At 41.7% G+C, this 22,128-nt stretch overlaps 1 protein-coding gene across 2 annotated transcripts in view; it reads left to right on the forward strand.

Moving 5' to 3' along the window:
* The window catches only part of ABTB2 (ankyrin repeat and BTB domain containing 2), a 148,603-nt gene that overhangs the window by 85,125 nt on the left and 41,350 nt on the right, over positions 1–22,128 (forward strand). For both annotated transcript variants that reach the window (XM_053388200.1, XM_053388206.1), the window contains exons 2-3: positions 13,304–13,450; positions 17,961–18,174. In XM_053388200.1, coding sequence (XP_053244175.1) covers positions 13,304–13,450; positions 17,961–18,174 — 361 coding nt within the window. The remainder of the gene's footprint in view (positions 1–13,303; positions 13,451–17,960; positions 18,175–22,128) is intronic.

A 22,128-nucleotide genomic window follows, 5' to 3' on the forward strand; every position in this document is an offset into this window, starting at 1 on the left:
AATTAGCTTTCACACTTGTGTTGCCTTACTAAAAGGATAATGTATGAGTCCACCTTTTGAAATGCAAGTGAAAGTGAAACACAGCAAATTAAACCGAGATGTTCAGTGTGTGAGACCTCTTTAGAAGAACTGGGAAATTATTATTTACTAGATCTTTTGAACATCAGGCTGTTGCCTGGATATGTTGTAAGAGCACATTCATTACATTATGTTTGGGATAATAAGCCTAGTGCTATTTCTGTATTTTAAACACCTTCTCCCGCTACCCCTGGTCACATACATTTTCACCAAATCAAGTCCCTTAATATCAGGTGGGGGGAACGGTTGTCCCTTCAGATGTTGTACTACAACTCCCATCAGCCTCAGCAAGCATGGCCACTAGCCAGGGATGACAGGAATTGTAGTTCAGCAACATCCAGACAACCAAAAGGTCCCCACCCCTGCTTTATATACATGTACAAATCTGCTCATATATATAGGTGGAATAGAGAACTCACCTGGTTTGCAGTGGAGTCATCTGTATATGAGGAAATTATCACAAACGTACCTACTAATAGTTCAGTAATCATTGGGGAAATGTCACAGTAAAAGTGCTCCTAAAATAGGCTGCTTTTCACGCTTTTACCTTGAATGTATCCAGGAGCAGGTTCTTGAACCAGCTGAATAATCCTTTCGTCCTTCCCCCAAGTGGTGGCATGGCACTCCACATTAAATCAAGGAAGAGTGGATACATTTTACAGTTGTCTATAGCGGCCTTTGTGCGAAAGGGATGCATTAATATTATTTTACACATGAATGGATTTAGCCATGGAGGTCAAATAAAATGACATAGTCATAGCAGCTCAGTGGCAGAACTTGGAGCAGAATTCAAGCGTCCCATTCTCGGAACTGAGCCCCGTTCCTTCGTTAGTCCAGTGCTTATTGACAGCAGCGTTGGGCAGCTATTTTCATTTTGTCCACAAGGCCAGTGGCACATTATACTGCACCTCATAAAGCTTTTCTCCATTTGTTCATGTGACATTTATAGCCCTATAGCGGCTTTTCTTTTTAAGGATTTAATTGGAGTATGTAAGCAGAAGTTTGTAAACTCAAGGTGACCTGTATTCTTCACCCTAATATTACCACTCACTTTTAGACCAGTTTTAATTCTTAGGTAGGATGACCTGGATGCCAAAAAACATGTTCACGGGCCAGTTAAAAGCATTGCAGTTTGTGAACCTTACTCTTCATTTTGTAATTGATGTTATTTCAACTAGCAGAATATTTAAGAGTATTTCTGCAAACTTGACTCAAGAGCCCCATTTTTTGCAAGAGGTTGTGCAGAATAGCTTCCTAATAGAAACTTTTTTTTTGGTCTTTTTGATTGCATTGCTATTGATTGCATTGCTACCTCGGGTTACATACGCTTCAGGTTACAGACACCGCTAACCCAGAAATAGTACCTTGGGTTAAGAACTTTGCTTCAGGATAAGAAAAGAAATCGCGCGGTAGTGGCACAGTGGCAGCGGGAGGCCCCATTAGATAAAGTGGCACCTCAGGTTAAGAATAGTTTCAGGTTAAAAAGGGACCTCCGGAATGAATTAAGTTCTTAACCTGAGGTACCACTGTAGATTCCTTGGGTTTGTTTGTTTTTTAGTCTGGAAGCCTTTACAAGATCAATAAAAATATGCACATCCTTAAATCAAACAAATCTTGGCAAAATTTCCAAACTCTTAAATTGTGCCATACTTGCAAATGGTCTTTATAATGTGCTCTGAAAGCTATGGGTTTTTTAAAAAAATTGCAAACCCGTACTCCTAAACAAATTGAGGAGAAGAATAATTTCTCAATGGGTTATGCTAATACATCGAGAGAGTTAGATTAGAATTTTGGACCCGTGGTAGAGTGCTGAATTGCAGAGGTAACCCATACGCATCCTGTCACATTGAAATGCACTGACTCATTAATGTGCTGACCCATTGTCGCGTAGAACTTGCATGCCAGTGGCACATCCGTCCTGGCCACAGATTGCTAATGCTACAGGCAAATGGGCCAGTACATATTTATGAGGCATATGTGGAGCATTTACACAGGTAAACACTTTACGCCTTGCTTGCATAAATTATAAATTGAGCTTCAGGCTGGGCCTGTACAACCCACAATGGGATCCCCATCCATCTGTCCATGAAGTGAACTGGTTGACCTTCACCCAGGCACTGTATCGCCCTAACCTACTTCACAGGGCTGTTGTGAGGATAAAAAACAGAGGATGTATTGTATTTGCCACCTGAGAGAAAATATTGATTTTTTTAAAAATAAAGGAAATAGCATTTGTTACAGCAATTGAAAAGTGTGGTTGGATTAATGATTAATACTGAATCACTCTTTAAAACTTAGACATATTGCTTAATCTCCCTGTGCTGCTTTCTGTCATACATTGGAGATTATGATGCCCTTAAGGATATTCAAGTCTGGAATACAAGGTATTGCATAACTTGAGAGTTGCTAGGGGATTTTACGCTGCAATGGAAGCGTACCTTGTTTTTCAAGTGTTCTTTAAATTATCTGCTCAGGATATGATGTCATCTGATCACACGAGACTGTGCAATCTGGCTCCTATTAGGTCAATTAGTTAAACAGCAATCCCTTGGGGATAATCTTAGATGTTATGGGAAGTAGTAAGGATATTTTTAGGTTCATGGGATCTAAAGCTAAAAAGGGTCGCCACACATATGTAGAAAACTCCAATAAACGAGAGCACTTTTGCTTGTAGTTATATTAGATTGCTTGAGATAACACACAGAGGAGGACATAAAGTAAATTAGGGCAATTTAAGGCTACAATCCTATATACGTTTACCTGAAAGTACACTGTGATTTGGAGCCAAATTTATTCTTGCATATATACACGGAAGGAAGGACCTCTTCAGTAAGCCTAACTCTCTTTCCATTCACATAGTAAAATGTTAGGATCCAAGCCAGTGGGACTGTGAGTAGACAAGTATAGGATTGCACTGTAAGAGACCCAAAAGTTGAGGTCATGGAGAAACAAAATCAAAAGAGAAATGAAATTGAATGTGGCAAGAAAGTTGGTTCCAGACAAAGCCATTAAACTTACATGGTTTGCATGGCCTGGCCAAATCAGTACCAGTCAGACTGGTACCAGCGTTTTAACACACTGCCTTATTACGTTTTCCCCAACTGTCTGTGTTGTCAACACAACTGTGTTTAAAGTTGTAGACAGGAAAACTGTCTCAGTTCTGGAACCTCTTCTTTTGCCATTCCTTATTATCTTAATATCCATATGTTTGATATTACTCAGTTACTTAATTTGGGCTCCAATTGCTAGAAAGATCCGCTAAATATTATTACCACTTGATTATTATTAACATTATTGGGAAAACATACATAAAACCAATAATGTCAAACTTAGTTAGAAAAAAATGTTTCCCCAGTTCCCAGCACTGCATGTCTGAACCTGAGCCTTGAATATGGTATTGGTATGTTTCACAAAGTCTAAATTTATTTATTTTTGAAATAAATCAGTTCCAAGCTGTTAGGGGCAGGAAACTGCTTTATGTTTGACTGTAGTACACTGATAATGAAATAACAATAATCATAATACTTTTATTATTTACCGGTATATGCTAATCTGACTGGGTTGCCGCAACCACTCTGGGTGGCTTCCAACAAAATATTAAAAACACAATAAAACATCAAACTGTAAAAACTTCCCTACACAGGGCTGCCTTTAGATGTCTTCTAAAAGTCAAATAGTTGTTTATTCCTTGATGATGATAATAAATTTACTATTATTAAGCTTTTGTAAGAAAGCTTTGACGTTCAAATTATTGACAATGGCTTATATTGTCAGAACGGTTGTTCAATTATCAATGGCTGACATCTAATCAGAGTCTGAGATCTAGTTAAAATTTGGCTTCTCCTAGCTTTATAGGCATCATTTGTAGAAACTGCTTGGGAAATTTCCCAGAGAAGAAAATATATGTGTCTCCAGGAAATGAGTTTGAGTTAGCAGGTGGGGTTTATGCCTTGGGAGACAGCACTGAATCAGTGTTTCGGAATATGGTAGTAGGACAATGCAGTCTTTGGTGTGATGAGGAAGGCACATGAATGGAAGCCCTGACCATTTGTGGTCTTTTAAAATATTTTGGCACACTTTGCATAAGGATTTCATTCTTGATGGCTTGGCCCAACTCCAGTGTGGAGTTGCGGTTTCAATTAGATTAGAAGATTTTACTTGCTACAGAAATATTCCTGTGCAGCGTTAAATGCACTGCTCTGTGCTCAGTTGAAACAATTATGAGGATATCGCCAATGTAATGATAAACGTCACTCATCACGATCCAATATACGTTATTGGATACCAAATACATGCCTTAGAGCAGGATATAATTAACAGTTCTAAACCTATTTGACAGTTGGGCTCAGCAACTGGGTGCCAGATCCATCCTGCTGATGGGTGCCATCTGGTCCCCCAGTCACCATTCCAGAGACAAAACTGGGATGGTTAGGAGTAGCATTTGTTGCAATAAGACTTAGAAGCAGACAGAGAGGGGGATTTGGCTTTGACCTCCTTATCAAAGTAACCTGTTGGGAAAACCAGTTGCAGACCAGGGATCCAACACGCTGCTAGATGCAGCTTAGTGCTAGCCACATAGCCAATTATGCAACTTGAAAAGAGGAAGTTACCAGTCATCTTTGTATATTAGCGGGCGCATCTAATAGACTGAGAATTCCTTGTGTGAGCAGTAAGAACTTTCAGAGTACAGTGGTACCTCGGGTTACAGACGCTTTAGGTTACAGACTCCGCTAACCCAGAAATAGTACCTCAGGTTAAGAACTTTGCTTCAGGATGAGAACAGAAATCGTGTGCCAGTGGCATGGTGGCAGCGGGAGGCCCCATTAGCTAAAGTGGTACCTCAAGTTAAGAACAGTTTCAGGTTAAGAACAGACCTCTGGAACGAATTAAGTTCTTAACCAGAGGTACCACTATAGACTTGTAAAGTAATACTTACTGTTATGCATTACCTGGGTAAGGTAATAATAATAATAATAATAATAATAATAATAATAATAATAATAATAATACTCAACCCATCTGGCTGGGTTTCCCCAGCCGCTCTGGGCAGCTCCCAACAGAAAATTAAAAGCACAATAAAACTTCAAACATTAAAAACTCCCCTAAAAATCTCAAGGGCTTCAACCCTGGCAAGAGTGATGACCCTCGTTAAGATACCCTGCCCTAGATGCTGATAAATCTAAACAGTTTCTTATAATAGCCCCAGGAAGTTTCCTGCTAATTTTGCTATGTAGCCTAGTTGACTTCTTGAATATGGAGCTGTAGCCGGATTAAGAACATTGACCGCCCAGCTGTTGATCTGGGCAAATCTCAGAGCATAATATACCTATGATAACTACACTCCCAGTTAAGTTTCCAAGTACCATTCAAAGTGCTGTTTGTTTCCCTCTAAAGCCATAAACTTTCAGCATCCGCTATAACTCAGAAAGCAGACCTCAACTGTGTGAGGCCACCTTGCTTATTCAGATTATCTAGCCCCTCCCACAATCTAGTGCATTTGGCTGAGCCTATCATGCTACACTGTTACATCCACTAGGGGAAATGCAACTATATCCCTCAAAGGACAAATTGTGATTGGAGCATGCTTGGAGATTGTGTAGGAAAGGCCTTGCAGAAGGTCTCTAGTCTAAAAAGGATCTAAATTCCAAGAATCCTCATCAAAAGTCATGCATTTGCATACCAGTTAATAAATAGCCCAGAAGATTGGTGCACTGGTGATATTTGGAACTGGCTCTATCATCACAAGAGTAATAGCAGAAAAAAGAATCCAATAAAAAATTCATACAAAAATCAATGTATATGATCTGTCAATTCTGCATGGGGTTAAAAAAACAGCAGCATTAATTAGTCTAGAAGAATATGATGTGCAAAATCTGCCTTAACCCATAAAGGGATTAATTCTTACTTACTTGCATCAGCATACTTTAATATCCATTTGGTTCTTTAAATATATAAACTTTTAAAGTATATTATGTGGCTGAATTCATTATTGTTTGTTAAATGCTTCCAGTTTCTTATATAAAATACATTAAAGTGCAAATAGGTGTTTAATATAGCCTTAAAATTAAAAATTTGGCTATTAAATAGCACATTAACCAATTAATTGCATTCAGATTTTGCTAAATTGCATAAATTGCATTTTCTATCCATCATAATAAAATAAAGCATGCTTTAAGGCCATACTAATTCTGTCTTGGCCATCTCAGTTGGTAAGTTTGCCAGTTTATTATTAGCTTTTATCATTGTACTTACGTATTCATTTAAGTCTGTTTAAATTAATGGATATATGAATTTTTAGCTTTGATTTTACACTGGTGAAGTGGCAATATGATTTGGCACATGATGGTTGTCTTTTTTGGTTTGGGTTTTTAAAAAATATTATTTTAGGCTATATATGAATGCAATTTCTAATTTTTATTAGAACTGAGCAAATGCTGCACGCCTTCAGGGCTTTTCCTGAGCATCGCCATTTTCCTCAAATGTTTTTCTTTCCCTTTAATTTCCTGAACTGACTATAGTTTCTCTTTACTTGGTTTTTTGTTGTTGTTTTTTTCTGTCCAGAGGAAAAATATGGGGGGGGGGATGTAATTGTATTTGGGGGCATTTTAAACCTGTTTAATGAGCAGAACACCTTGACTTCTTTACATTCCTCCTGACCTATGCCCTGCAGTCATCATTGACCACCAGCCCACGGGGCATACGTATGTAGTCTCTGCGTACTTCTAAGAGAGTCAGATTTTTAAACTCACATTCTTGTACAAATCAGTAACAAGAGTCTCAGGAGCGGGGAATTTTAAGCTTTTCATATTTTTCTTACTGGCTCTTTGCCATTCCTGGAATGGCCCCGTCTTCACCTCTGGATGCCATGCAATTGTTCAGACAGCCACTAAGAATTGACAAGGAAAAGACTAGGAAATTGCCTTCTAATGTTGAAATCATGCAAAGTGCTAGACAGCCAGAGGCTTCTTCTCCACTATGAAATACCTTTCCCCTAGCGTCTGTAAAACACCTTTTTAAAAATGGTTTTCAGATTCCTGTTTGGATTGGCCAAAGAAGCTGTGGTAATTCAGTGGTAATGCGCAGTGAGGCATTCACCAAATAAATTTCCTCATGGTCACAGCAGGGGAGCAAAGGGTTAAATCCTCCTCTGTGTCTGCCACAATGCAGTGGTACCTTGGGTTAAGAGCTTAATTCGTTCAAGAGGTCCGTTCTTAACCTGAAACTGTTCTTAACCTGAGGTACCACTTTAGCTAATGGGGCCTCCCGCTGCCGCCATGCTGCCGCCGCACGATTTTTGTTCTCATCCTGAAGCAAAGTTCTTAACCCGAGGTACTATTTCTGGGTTAGCGGAGTCTGTAACCTGAAGCGTCTGTAACCTGAAGCATCTGTAACCCGAGGTACCACTGTACCAACAATTATCAGCACGCACGAACACACACACGCTGATGCTATTTGCATTTAAAAAAAACAACTGTATGTTAAATGCAAAAATACATCTAAACTCAAGTTTAGTTTGGCCCTTATCAGGAATAAAAGTTCAGATTGCAGCTTCCAGATGGTTTGCTCTTCTTTGCTCACATACAAACTAGTTTCTTTGAAACCAGAAGTAATGAAGTGATGGAAGGGGGGTGGGCGAGAGAAATCAATTTCCTCCTTCCCCTTCCTTGAACTGATTTTGCCTAGGAAGCTGGAAATATTTCAGTTCCTTTAAAAAGTATCATGTTATAGACAGGAATCTTTAAAAAAAAGAAAACTTTTTAAGCTGGCAAAATAATTTTGTTTTTTAAGAAAGGGCTTACTGGAACTCCACCCTGTCGCGCCAGCTTTTTAACGGTACTGGCAGAGCCCATAAGCAGGTTTCCTGTATTGAGTGAGGTAGAATAAACATACCTTATTCCCAACTGCTATTTCAAAGACTTTGACAAATGCCAGAAACTAATTATTTTTGCTCAGTTCAGTCTTGATCACCACATTGCAGAGATGCTCTGAGTACAGTCTCAGTACAGATGCTGGTATATACGAATTGGCAATTTAAAGGGCCACCATTTATGGCCGGAATCTTCAAAACCTGAGGAGATGTGAGAGAACCAGAACATCACTTATCTGAGAGATAACAACCACCATCCAACAACGTTTAAAGCTTTAAGTGCATTTAATTCTGTGCTGGAGTTTGGCCAACAAAATCCTCTCTGTAGCATTGATTTGGTACAGCTTCTGAATCAGTTTCTGGTTGGCAATAATTTTCTTCTGGTAATGTGTTAAGACTAGAATTTCTAACTGGTTTCTTTTGAAAAGAAGCCATAAGCCCCCATTTATCCAAACGAATGAAAGTGGTACACTTAAACAGCATTGGCATATCAGAGGATCATGTAAACACATGGATTGGCATTAGTCTTTTTGCTGTTTCTTAGATCCTGGGAGCTTCAACAGTAGAATATTTCTGTTCTCTCATAGTAGCAGCCACAGAAGTGTCTATCTGCTAGCCTTTCCCCAATCCAAGAAAAGACGTATCTGAACTCTCTCTTTCAAGCTGATACTATGTTGATGATATGAATGACAGACCCAGTTACTAAGCCATTAAGTTCACCACATCATTCATCAAACCCTTCACTTTGAAAAACAAGGACTATGTGGTTTGACTTCATAATGATAGTTTGTTGTTGTTGTTGTTTAGTCGTTTAGTCGTGTCCGACTCTTTGTGACCCCATCGACCAGAGCATGCCAGGCACTTCTGTCTTCCACTGCCTCCCGCAGTTTGGTCAAACTCATGCTGGTAGCTTCGAGAACACTATCCAACCATCTCGTCCTCTGTCGTCCCCTTCTCCTTGTGCCCTCCATCTTTCCCAACATCAGGGTCTTTTCCAGGGAGTCTTCTCTTCTCATGAGGCGGCCAAAGTATTGGAGCGATCAGCCTTCTTTATGGTCCAGCTCTCACTTCCATACATCACTACTGGGAAAACCATAGCTTTAACTATACGGACCTTTGTTGGCAAGGTGAGGTCTCTGCTTTTTAAGATGCTGTCTAGGTTTGTCATTGCTTTTCTCCCAAGAAGCAGGCGTCTTTTAATTTCATGGCTGCTGTCACCATCTGCAGTGATCATGGAGCCCAAGAAAGTAAAATCTCTCACTGCCTCCATTTCTTCCCCTTCTATTTGCCAGGAGGTGATGGGCCCAGTGGCCATGATCTTCGTTTTTTTTATGTTGAGCTTCAGACCATATTTTGCGCTCTCCTCTTTCACCCTCAATAAAAGGTTCTTTAATTCCTCCTCACTTTCTGCCATCAAGGTTGTGTCATCTGCATATCTGAGGTTGTTGATATTTCTTCTGGCAATCTTCCGGCTAGGGATTCATGCAGCCCAGCCTTTCGCATGATGAATTCTGCATATAAGTTAAATAAGCAGGGAGACAATATACAGCCTTGTCGTACTCCTTTCCCAATTTTGAACCAATCAGTTGTTCCATATCCAGTTCTAACTGTAGCTTCTTGTCCCACATAGAGATTTCTCAGGAGACAGATGAGGTGATCAGGCACTCCCATTTCTTAGCTTACCATAGTTTGCTGTGGTCGACACAGTCAAAGGCTTTTGCATGGTCAATGAAGCAGAAGTAGATGTCTTTCTGGAACTCTCTAGCTTTCTCCATAATCCAGCGCATGTTTGCAATTTGGTCTCTGGTTCCTCTGCCTCTTCTAAATCCAGCTTGCACTTCTGGGAGTTCTCGGTCCACATACTGCTTGAGCCTTCCTTGTAGAATTTTAAGCATAACCTTGCTAGCGTGTGAAATGAGTGCAATTGTGCGGTAGTTGGAGCATTCTTTGGCACTGCCCTTCTTTGGGATTGGGATGTAGACTGATCTTCTCCAATCCTCTGGCCACTGCTGAGTTTTCCAAACTTGCTGGCATATTGAGTGTAGCACCTTAACAGCATCATCTTTTAAAAATTTAAATAGTTCAGCTGGAATACCATCACTTCCACTGGCCTTGTTATTTGCAGTGATTTCTAAGGCCCATTTGACTTCACTCTCCAGGATGTCTGGCTCAAGGTCAGCAACCACACTACCTGGGGTGTACGAGCCATCCATATCTTTCTGGTATAGTTCCTCTGTGTATTCTTGCCACCTCTTCTTGATGTCTTCTGCTTCTGTTAGGTCCTTACCACTTTTGTCCTTTATTATGGTAATCTTTGTATGAAATGTTCCTTTCATATCTCCAATTTTCTTGAACAGATCTCTGGTTCTTCCCATTCTGTTGTTTTCCTCTATTCTTCGCATTGCTCGTTTAAGAAGGCCTTCTTGTCTCTCCTTGCTATTTTTTGGAAATCTGCATTCAATTTCCTGTATCTTTCACTATCTCCCTTGCATTTTGCTTGCCTTCTCTCCCCCGCTATTTGTAAGGCCTCGTTGGACAGCCACTTTGCTTTCTTGCATTTCCTTTTCATTGGGATGGTTTTCATTGCTGCCTCCTGTATAATGTTGCGAGCCTCCATCCATAGTTCTTCAGGCACTCTGTCTACCAAATCTAAATCCTTAAACCTGTTCCTCACTTCCACTGTGTATTCATAAGGGATTTGATTTAGATTTTATCTTACCGGCTCAGTGATTTTTCTTACTTTCTTCGGTTTAAGCTTGAAGTTTTCTTTAAAAAGCTGATGATCTGAGCCACAGTCAGCTCCCGGTCTTGTTTTTGCTGACTGTATAGAGCTTCTCCATATTTGGCTGCAGAGAATATAATCAATCTGATTTCGATGCTGCCCATCTGGTGATGTCCATATAAAAATATTTATTTCCTATAGTTATTTTTTTTTAAAAAGGCATCGAAATTTCCTGGAACAAAGTAAGTGTAGCTTTATTTGTTTATTTCTAAGTGATCATTTTGTTTTATTAGCACATTCCTTAGTTTCTCCTTCCACCTTCTATGGCATTGTGTGCTTCTGAATTAATCATCTGGAAATCAGCCCATTTTCACCTTGCCACAGTTGTGAGATCAGTGTGTGCACTAGGGGGGAAAATTGGGGTATTAATGTAGGGAAAGGGAATCGGAATCAGTTTGATTTCTTCTTGCGGTGGGGGCGAAGATGGGTAGTTTTCCCTGTGTTTTCCAACAAAATATATATTGTTGGCATGTGCTGCTGCTGTTTATTCTCTGCTTTCCAAATATGCAAATGACTTTGTCCGCTGGCTGGGCTTTCCCATTAGCTCACAATGATGTACAGTGCAGAGACACAGCAGATTGCATTATTTCCTTCTCCTCAGAATACCCAGGAAGTCCTTGCTGATGTCATTGTTGGCTTTCCTACTCACCAGCATGTGAAAAGAAGGCATGTGAGATCAGCGAGGGAAACAAATGCTGCAGCCAAAAGTCGAAGGGCAGGAACATCATGATGAATAAACCAAGTATCCTAATATGTCTTTCTTTTGACAATTGTGTTGCTTCAAATTAGCACAACGCTCATTCAGCTAGATGTGATTGCAGTTGTAGAATGATCTCATCAGCACAAACAAGATTTGCTGATAGCAAATGTTATCAGTGCCTACCAGATAACATGCCAAAAGGACACCTGAATTGCCATCTCTAGAAGATATAGCAGCATAGCTTTGTCTGTCATGACTGGAGTATGTTTCCACAGAGCGTGCGTAGATGCTCAGATCTGTAACAGAAACACTATCCAACCTTCTCTCAAACACATCTTTTCTCTATCCATTGTGGGCTGAATCAGACAATATGGGACCAATGACTCTCCTGCACATGAGGTGAGAAAAAGAGAGAGTACACACACATTAGTTCTTCTGTCCCACCTCTGACGTTACCATCCTTCCATGTGAGGGTAACCTATCTAATCCACCATCCTTTTCCTAACTAGAGATGAGCCAGAGACCTTTGAAAAGCACACAAAGGGATGAGGGCAGCAACATTGTCTGTTTGTGCCTAGCATCTGGTATTCAGAGGTCCACTGAACTCACTTCGTAGTCTACACTCATTTCCTATTATCTTGACCAAAGCTGGAAGTGCTTGAAACAATCTGCCCTGCTACAATTGTGCAATAGCAGTTTATGTACAGATCACTTGTTTTGCCCAATGCAGCATTACAGTCTTTTGAAAACCGAATGAAGGGGCTTTTATTTCTCATTGATCCTGACCATTGTTTCTTTCTGGCACGTACAGGCAGCAGTACAGCCATAGTTTCTTAGAGCCCTTTTATTCTGCCTTTACTATTCTAGTGCTAACCTAACAGAACTAATTGGCTCAACCTTCACTGATAATGACCTCATTTTCATTGCATTGTATAACGCTAGAACTCATTTTGTCCAGTGCAGTAGTGTAAGTGTCAATGCTAAGTTGACATATGGTCTCTTCCGCCACCAGAATCATTGGGCTAGAAGTGACCAGACAGTCTTCTATAGTGGTACCTCTAGTTACGTACTTAATTCGTTCCGGAGGTCTGTTCTTAACCTGAAACTGTTCTTAACCTGAAGCACCGCTTTATCTAATGGGGCCTGCTGCTGCCGCCGCGCTGCTGGTGCACAATTTCTGTTCTCATCCTGAAGCAAAGTTCTTAACCCGAGGTATTATTTCTGGGTTAGCAGAGTCTGTAACCTGAAGCGTTTGTAACCCGAGGTACCACTGTATTTCAGCCTTTGTCTTGTGGACAGATTCTGCAAACATCCTTGTACAAAGCAGCTTATATATGTCATACCACATTTTGACACAAATCATATGAAGCAAATTGTAGTCCAGATGTTCAGGCAGATGCTGAGCATGAAACCAAACCCATGGTTGGATCCTACTAAGTTCTGCAAGGGACCTTTGTGGGCACAAGTCTACTTTGCACAACATGCTTATCTCTACTTGTAACAGCCCTACTGCTAAACAAGTGGTTTAGATAGGTGGGAACCCATTCTTTGTTATTTAAGAGACTTCAGAGGTCTCCAATCCAGGTACTGTTGCTAATTCTACCACTCTTAGGCATGTTGAGAGGCCCTACAAGATAGCAGAAGACGTGACTGACCACTTTGATTGGGTCGTGCTCTGGAAGTTCACCGGGAATGAAGATGGGTTGGATCAATCTTATTTACATCTCATAAGTCAGCACTGTGGCTTGCCGCAGAGGAAGCGTTACAAAGATGGAGCAGCACACACTTTTGACCATTCTTCCTCTTTCTTCTGTGTTGTTTTATTTATCCTGGTGCTTTCTAACAGGCATGTTTTCTTTTCTCTGTCTCTTTCTAGGTGTACTTTCTCTGCCTGCATACTTCAGTCCTTACAACGATGGATCCATGTGCAGTAATGGAAGAGCTGATGCTTATGCCCAACTAGAACTTAGAACTTTAGAACAGTCTCTCCTGGCAACTTGTGTTGGAAGCATCTCCGAACTGAGTGAGTTCCACATGCATATGATTGCTTGTTTATTTTCACAAAATATGGGACCCTTCCTGTAAAGGAAATTGGGGGTTGCTCGTGCGTAAGGGGGCTGCTGCTCTAGGCAACGTTGTCTGGCTAAACCTTTCCCTGGCTGGACAGCCCTTTCTCCATGGCTGTGTCAGTCGCTGGCAGAATCCGTCAGTGGGCGTTTTCTGAACTTCTTCCAACATAGAAGCTCTTTGACCCCAAGTCTCCTCCTAGCCTCCCTGCGCGGAAGTCTCCTGCGCAGAGTGGGCGTGCCCAACGGAGGTCCTGGGCTCTCCCTGCTGGTCTCTGTGGAAGAGTCTTGGAGCCCTCTCTCCGCAGTCCCCCCTTGCTTCCTGGTGTCACTCCTATTTCCTTCCTCAACGGAAGTTTTCTCTCTCTCCCTGCTGGTCCCTTCTCCTGCATCGTTGGGGAGCCTTACCTCCACTCTAGGCTCCGATGGCAGTTCCCTGACACTTCCATATAGAACTCAGAGGAAATCTTGGTGTTGGCTTTGCTATTCTTTTGCTTGGGCCCATGTTGTTCAAGGTATTAGTGTTTTGCGATGTTACTCAGGAAAATTCAGATTCCCTCACTGGGTATTTTAAATATAATTTCCTACAGTGATCTTTATTTGTTTAATTGTTGTCAGTGTACATTATGCTTTACAAATAAAGGCCTGAGAGCCCCCTTTCTCAGCAGGTTTGCAATCTTAGACACAGGAAGGAAACAGAGGAAGAAGAGGAAAGTGATGGAGGCAGAGATTATTGCAGTTACACATACCCTCAGGATCCCTTCCAACTCTATGATTCTATGAATGTACTGTAGATAACCTATTCACTGCAAGTCTATAACATCGTCATCATTAATTTGCATAATCAAAAAGTTAAATTTAAGTAACTGTGAACAACAAGCTACATCACATTACTGTAATGAAATTCAGCAATCCCCTGATCTAAGAATAAAAATGCAATAACGTGATTGCCACAACTAAACTTTGACTCCGCTAAAACACCTAAATAACCCTTCACCTTGGTGGTCTCGCGTCTAGGCATCATGAAAGTCTTGAAAGACTTTCAACAGAAAATTTGTCTCTGGCACCTACAACTGTAACAGCTTTGGCTAGCTTTAGGTGGTGCATGATGGGCACAGCTCTGATCTCACAAAGATAGGAATGGCCAAGGGTCCCGGGAGGAATGAATAACAGGCTGCCTGCCCATCCTGCATCTTCTACCTGAGGCAACTACCTCACTCTGTCTAATGGTGGGGCGGGGTCTGCAGGAAACTTTCAGATGGTGGAAGGTGTGGAAGTGGAGGAGCAAGGGTGACGACTAGAAATGTGTCAGTATATAAGAGCAGAAATATAAAGGAGGTATGGCTGTGGAGGGTTTTGAAGGCAAAGAGGAGAAACTTTGAGGTGAGAAAGGTGACAGTGTGGCCAGGAAGCCATTTCCTTGCGAAGAAGAAGAAGAAGAAGAAGAAGAAGAAGAAGAAGAAGAAGAAGAAGAAGAAGAAGAAGAAGAAGAAGCAGCAGCAGCAGCAGCAGCAGCATTTGGATTTGATATCCCGCTTTATCACTACCCAAAGGAGTCTCAAAGCGGCTAACATTCCCCTTTCCCTTCCTCCCCCACAACAAACACTCTGTGAGGTGAGTGAGGCTGAGAGACTTCAGAGAAGTGTGACTAGCCCAAGGTCACCCAGCAGCTGCATGTGGAGGAGCGGAGGCACGAACCCAGTTCACCAGATTATTAGTCCACCGCTCCTAACCGCTACACCACACTGGCTCTCTCTCCAGCCTAGAGCTGGAGGGATTAAAAACTTTTCACCTCCAACCATTTTCCCCCCAACCGTGCAATAGTAGTTTATGTCTGCACCACTTGCTTTGGCTTTTGCAGCATTGCCCCTGTTGTAGTAAACATGGGGCTGTATACCTCTGGCAGAATTGGGCATCTCAAATTATCTATCTCTGAGCTACATACACTATGTGAGTTATAGATTGCTCACCCTGAATGCCTGATAAAACCCACTTTATTTTTTATTTTTTTACTGCATTTATACTCTGCCTTTCCTCCATGGCATATGTGGTTCTCCCTCTCCTCATTTCCTCTTCACAACTCTACAGCTAGGCCTGAGGGGTTGTGACCGGAACAAGGCCACTCAGTGAGATTCATGGCTGCATGGGCATTTGAACCCTGGCCTAACAGGTCCTAGTCCAACACTCTAACCACTGCATCTTACTGGCTTCTTTTCTGAAGCTACCTGGAATTGCACAAAGAGGAGAGTTGTTAAGCACCTGGTGGGCTGTAGCATTTGGCTGGCATGTGACAACCAGCCTAAAAGCTGCGAGTTTGATAATGCTGTGAGTCAGGCGATTATTTGACCTTCGGCTTGGGAATGCACAAATGCCAAAGGGCCAGTTCTCCAGTTGAGCAGCCAATTTTGCCTTCTAGTTTTTGATTTTTTTAAAAAAAGCTTCCTCTGACTTCAATGTTTTCTATTCTTTTTTTAAGCAGAGGAAAATCATGAAAACGTTTTTTCATGCTAGGTTTGGAAAGTCTGTTTATATTTTGATTAATGCAAACTACGTTTTGGAGCCTGTGCTGCTGAACAATGACCCTTTAAGTTGTGCTTTGCTGGCTTATTTCTTCCTGGAAAAACATTCTTCTTGGCATTCCTCCCCTGGTCCACCACCATGCTAACGCTGCTGTCAGAAGCCAGCACATACCTTATAGGTCTCACCATTTATTTCACAACCTGCCTTAATTTGAGGTTTCACCCCCCCCCCTTCTAAAAAAAAAGTTTTACATACCTCTGTATATTCTGTGACACAAGAGAGCACTTGTAGCAGAAGTCCATGATTAAATGCAGCTTCCTTTCCCTACTCTCTATTCGGCTGGCTCAGTGATTGTATTTAATGAATGGATCTCCTTATATATTTCCTCAGTAGCTTTCTTTTTAAAAAAATGTGGTCAGAAGTTGCCAGTACAGCAAGGAGGGAATACTGGGTAAGGGATATTTGTAGTATTCTGCACTGAAAATTTGAATTCCAGATGTACTTCTTGTATAAATTTGCAGCATTGCAGTTTAGACCAACAAAAAATTCATAGGATGTTAATGTGGCTACAATTTTTCAGTTCTATTCAATATCCAGCCTCAGGATTTGAGAATATTCAGCCTAATTGTGTGTGGGTTTTTACTCAAAAGTAAGTTCCACTGTGTTCGATTGGATTTACTTATGAGTAAATGTGCATAGGAATGCAGCCCTACAGCCCAAGTCTTTTTGCATCTACTTAAAAGTACCATTGATGCCAATGCAGATTATTCTCTAATAAAGAACAAGCCTCAGAAACGCCTTAAGCATCCTAGTGTTTATGACTGCAACCTGGTTTCCTCTCATCATTGGTTGGAAAGACACCCTTAAGTGTCTTTTCGGGAATCAACTTGACTTGTTGCAATTTTCTACCTTTTACCAGCATTGTAATCATAAAAGAACAATGGAAGACACTTTCCTGCTGTAGCTTCCCGAGAAATAAGAGGATTCCCAAAGAAAAATAGGAATTTGTGGCTTACATGTGTACATATAAAATGTAGTATTGCCCTTATAAGTCTTTGTGACCCATCAAGCTGAATGGGAGGCTGCCAGATGCTTAGCAAGCCTCTCCTTTTTGCAGTCATACACAGGCAGCAACAAACAAACAGGAGGGTTTTTTGGCCCCTAATGGGCCACCATACCTGGCAAGCGAGCTGCGTTTGGCTTGCTGGGTCACAGTGTGCAGGCCTACTTGAAATAAAGTAGCTGTTGACAACCATAGACTTAAGAAAAGTTCTGCTGGATCCAGCCAAAGGCTCATCTTGTCCAGCATCCTGTTTTCACAGTGGCTCACTAAATGCCTGTGGAAAGCCCACAAGCAGGACTTGAGTGCAGCAGCACTTTTCCCAGCTTGTGATTCCAGCAACTGGTATTCAGGGTGGGACATAGGCATCATGGCTAGTAGCCTTTGATAGGCTACTTCTATAAGGTCTTAGAAGTCATAGAATCATAGAGTTGGAAGGTACCCAGAGGGGTCATCCAGTCCAGTCTCCTGCAATGCAGGAATCCCACCCACAGCCATCCCTGGGTGGGCTCGAACCACCACCCTTCTGGTTAACAGCAAGGCACACTGACCCATTGTGCCACCAAAGTGTCATACTTCAGTTGACAACTTCTAAGGTCTCATATAGAAGATGCACACTGGTGAGGTGGGGGTGGTCTTGTAAACTGGAAGATTTAGTACTGCCCCAGTTCTTGACAGTCAAATGCAGCTTTCATAATTCTAGCAGAAAGCTCCAGTTAGCTTATTTAAAGCCTCAACAATTTTATGAGGATGAACAGAAAACAGTAAATGGCTCCCTCTCGATTGTATTTGCAGTGACTGTGGCTGAAAGGCACTCACTGGAACTGGTGAATATATCATTTCAGTAAATGATACTATTTCTCTTTCTTCCTCTGCTCCTTTTCCAGGTGATTTAGTGTCACGAGCAATGCACCATATGCAGTGTTTGAACACGCTCCGCCCTGGCATGAGTCCTGTACGACAAAACAGGCAGCAGCAGCAACCCATCTCCTGGTCCCCTGATGCCCTCCACACCCTTTATTATTTTTTACGCTGCCCTCAGATGGAGTCTATGGAAAACCCCAACCTGGATCCACCAAGGATGGCCTTGAATAATGAACGGTAGGTCATGGTTAACAGAGCCTCATTTGGGGGCACACAACCTTTTAAGCCATATTGATAGTTCTGCTGAATTCCATGTATCAGTGAGTCCTGTAAGACGGCCTGTGCCTTTTTTTCACTTTCGCAGCTAACTGGAACTGGAAAGTGAGTTGCCTAGGTCACTGATTTGTGCAGCTAAGGCATACCTTGTATAATTATCCTCAACACGTTTATCAAAGCAGCCATTCCCAGATGTCCAGAATTGGCCTGGACAATACAGAAATTGCCTTTTCCAGTGTCCAGAACGTATTTCTCTCTGTGCATGGATCTCATGGTGGTTTCTCAGTTTCTGCTTTGCAACCATAATATCTAGTCGAAATTGTTATTTGCTTACCTGTTTGAAATATTTGTGCTCTGCCTTTTGCACTGAAAAGTCTTCAAGACATCTTACAGTCCAAGAAAAAACAATATCCAATCCAGTCCACACGCATCAAAACAGCAAAACCCACACCAGACAATAGTAGATTCAGCAGCAAGCTAGAAAGGTAACAAATAACAAAGATCATGTGATCACTTGCCAAGAGCTCAAGGGAATTAGATGTTTTTAATTTGACACCTAAATGGTAGGAGGTTGGAAACCAAACAAGAGTATAACTCTACCTTCAGTTCTTGTTTTATCCCTAATATTTTAATCCTGCTTGGCACCCAGCTTCCTTTTCCTCAGCTCTGTGAGAAAGGCCATAATGCAGTGGTTCCCAAATAGCTGAGGAAGCATGTCCTTTAAATTTATGGTGTGGATCTGTCCCCACAGCTAAACAGTGTAGTCAGTACTGGGCTAGATGGTCTAACTCAGTATAAGGCAGCTTCCTGTGGTCCCCTCTCTGCTCATCCCTCCATCTGACAGCACACCATAATTTTTTAAGCACTCTAGTTTTCCTTGAAATGGGCTGGCTCAGAATTCTGCAGAGCAGAGGGGATGAGTCTTGGCTTCCTTTCCCAACCACTGCTCTGAGGAGCCAAGGGAGGCAGCACTTCCCCCAGGACACCATCACTCATCTCACTTCCCCTGGCCCTCATTGCAACACACTTTGGCCTTGTAAGAGGCCCCGGGTGATGGGGTTGGGGCCTGGGGCCTGGGGAAGGAATCAATATATTTGAGCAAATCTTGTGAACTGTAGAGCCTGACTTTCTATATGGAGGCATTTTGGAAGGTGTTGTGCAATTAAAACACCACAGCTACATGTCCTAGTTATTCAGAAGAAACTGTGTGTTTAAATAAGATACATTCTAAGGGAAAGAAACTGCCAATGATGAAGGAACCCTCTCCCCATGGGCTTTCAAACAGAATACCGCAGTTGTTGTTTTATGTTGCTGTGGCTAGGAGAAAAGATGGAAGTGGTTTAAAAAAAAAAAAAGAATTCCCAGGAGGTGCATAGCTGGTCACAGGAAATGTAACACAAAAGGCAAATGTGGTAGGTTCACTGCCCTTGACAATACCGCAAAGCAAGAGTAACTCTCTTAAGAGCATCTCCATCTTTCTTCTTCTTTTTGTAAATGTAATGGTCGTGAAGGGTAAAAAGAGATATGAAGAGCACTTCTGGGGCTTGAAATTGCTATCCCTAGTGTAGAGGTCAGTCATTGTTTTGCAAGATGGCTTTGTGGGACAGAAAATATGAGGATGTTTTCTCATATTCTCTTCTTGACATGTCATTATTCCTATGACAGCTCAGCGTGATGCCACCATGCTGACCACATCTCATTTTCCCTGTTGCATACAGAGAAGGGCTCTGATTAGAGTGGGATGCACATTCATATATAAGCATATTTTTTTTGTCCTCCCCGCAAACTCCTCTTCTCATGGGCTTCGTGCCAGAGAGGAAAAACACCAGGATTCCTTTCCAGGCTGCGCCTCTAGTTTATTTCTTAAATCAATGTTATATATACTGCAGAAACCTCTATTATTACTGACAGAATCCATGTACAAGAATTGCACAGTAATGTTTAAACAATATGCACTTGTGGGCTTTGATTCAACAGAGCAAGTGCACTTCAACTGTAGCTTCAATCCCATTAATCAGCTGTTTGGCAGGGAAGAGAAGAGTTTGCATCTGTGTGGGAGGGGGTGACTGAATGCAGCCTCCCATTTAGCTCCAAACAGCTGATCAGTGGGATTCCGATTTTTTTTTAAAAAAATAGGGATATGCATACACAAGCCTTGGCTGCCTGGTTCAGACTTGGGAACTGTGTGTGCCAGATCCATTTTTCAGCTAGCAAGGGATATGCCTAAGGAAGCCAGGTTCCATGCAGTTTAGTTTAGTTTTTAATCAAAACAGGTTGAACAAATGACAGGCTTTAATGTAACCTGGAAATGAACAAAGATCCCAAAATATCTGGCAGCCAGCTATACCGCAGTCAACAAAAATCCAATGAGCCTTTGAAAATATTCCAAAGTATATTTTGTGTGTTTTACCACAATGACCCCAATGCCTGTCATTTAATGTGGCCAGTGGGATGAATGCTGCAGAGGATACTTTCCTGCACCAAAGTCCATTCTTTCCTTTCCAGCAAGAGGGAAAAGTAAACGGAGGTTGCCTTTGAGTGTGCCAGGCACACAGCACGATGCATAAAGGCACTGATTCACTTACGTTGTCTTGGCAAGGCTGTAGAGTCAACCCTCACCTCTCCCCACTTTTAGCTGTCTGTTGTAAATCAGCTGCAAACGCTGCACTGCTGCATTGTGTAGCATTGCTGTTGTTGTTGTTGTTTTCTGGAACATGCTTTCGATGTGCATTGTAGACCCAGGAACGATCTTAGTCACATATAAGGGGTGATTACCAGCTATGCTGTGGCTTTTTAGTTGCCATGCAAAACCTACTGGTGTTAAACAGTCATTCTAAATAGCAAGAAATATAAAGGGGATTATTGGCAATGGCCCATTTTTTACAAAAAAGTAAACTTTCTTTTCATCTGGAAGAAACTATTGGGCGGAAGAATTCCTTACTAGTCTGTTGATTGCTTACCTTTCTCTTGCTCCCCTTTGTTCACCCCTTATTGGTTTTTCATCTGTACTTTTGAGAACGCCGTTGTCTACTGAATCATGGGCATAAAAAATGAGTCTGCTTAGCACTAATTAGAATTGGGCCTTCAAATCTCTGCATGAATAAAAATAGTATTTAATGTTTGTTTATAGCTTTTGGGAATTCAAAGTGGTTTCATGTGCACTATCTAGTTATAATCCTTACAACAACCTTGTAAAGTAATCTGTATTACTATTTTCCCATATTGTAGATGGGTAATGGCAGCTGAGAGAAAGTGGCTTGTGACAGAGGCAGGATTCCAACTAGGGCCTTCTGTTTGGTAGGTCAGTCTTTTAGCCACTACAGTGCGCCAAGTCTCATTACCTTGACATAACTCATGGAACATTCTCCTTAGCAATGCTTTGAAGATAACCCTTAGACTGGGAAGACACTCTGGGGTGGGGAGTGGCTAAATCTCTTCTCCCAGTGGCAGGGGCTGAGGTGGGAAATTGCACCAAGCACAGTATATGTAAGTCAGAACCTGTGGATGTGGGAAGGGCTAAGCACCTCCTACCTGCTAGTTCTTTCCTACTCAGGACTTGGTCCTGCATTACCCCCTGCAAACATGGGTTGGAAACATACATCAGCCAATACAACATGTAGTTCCACCTTTAATGACCAGGTGGAGTCTTCACTGCTATGAGCTTGTTTGACAAATGTGTTATTTCTCTGAAAACCTAGTGGAATCTATGCTAGCAGCACATGTGGTTTTATTTATTTATTTTCCAATCCATCCCTCCCTTGCAACCACCCTGCGAGCTAATTTAGCTCCTAGCCCCAGGCCACTCACTGAAAACAAATGTGAAACCCAATTTCCCAAGCCTGGTACTAGCTGTGGCACCATTCTGCCTCTTCTTTCTAAGTCAACTAATGCTACGCCATTCGCTGGAAGATCATT

This window comes from Podarcis raffonei, chromosome 1, assembly GCF_027172205.1.
Source record: "Podarcis raffonei isolate rPodRaf1 chromosome 1, rPodRaf1.pri, whole genome shotgun sequence".
Classification (NCBI taxonomy): Eukaryota; Metazoa; Chordata; class Lepidosauria; order Squamata; family Lacertidae; genus Podarcis; species Podarcis raffonei.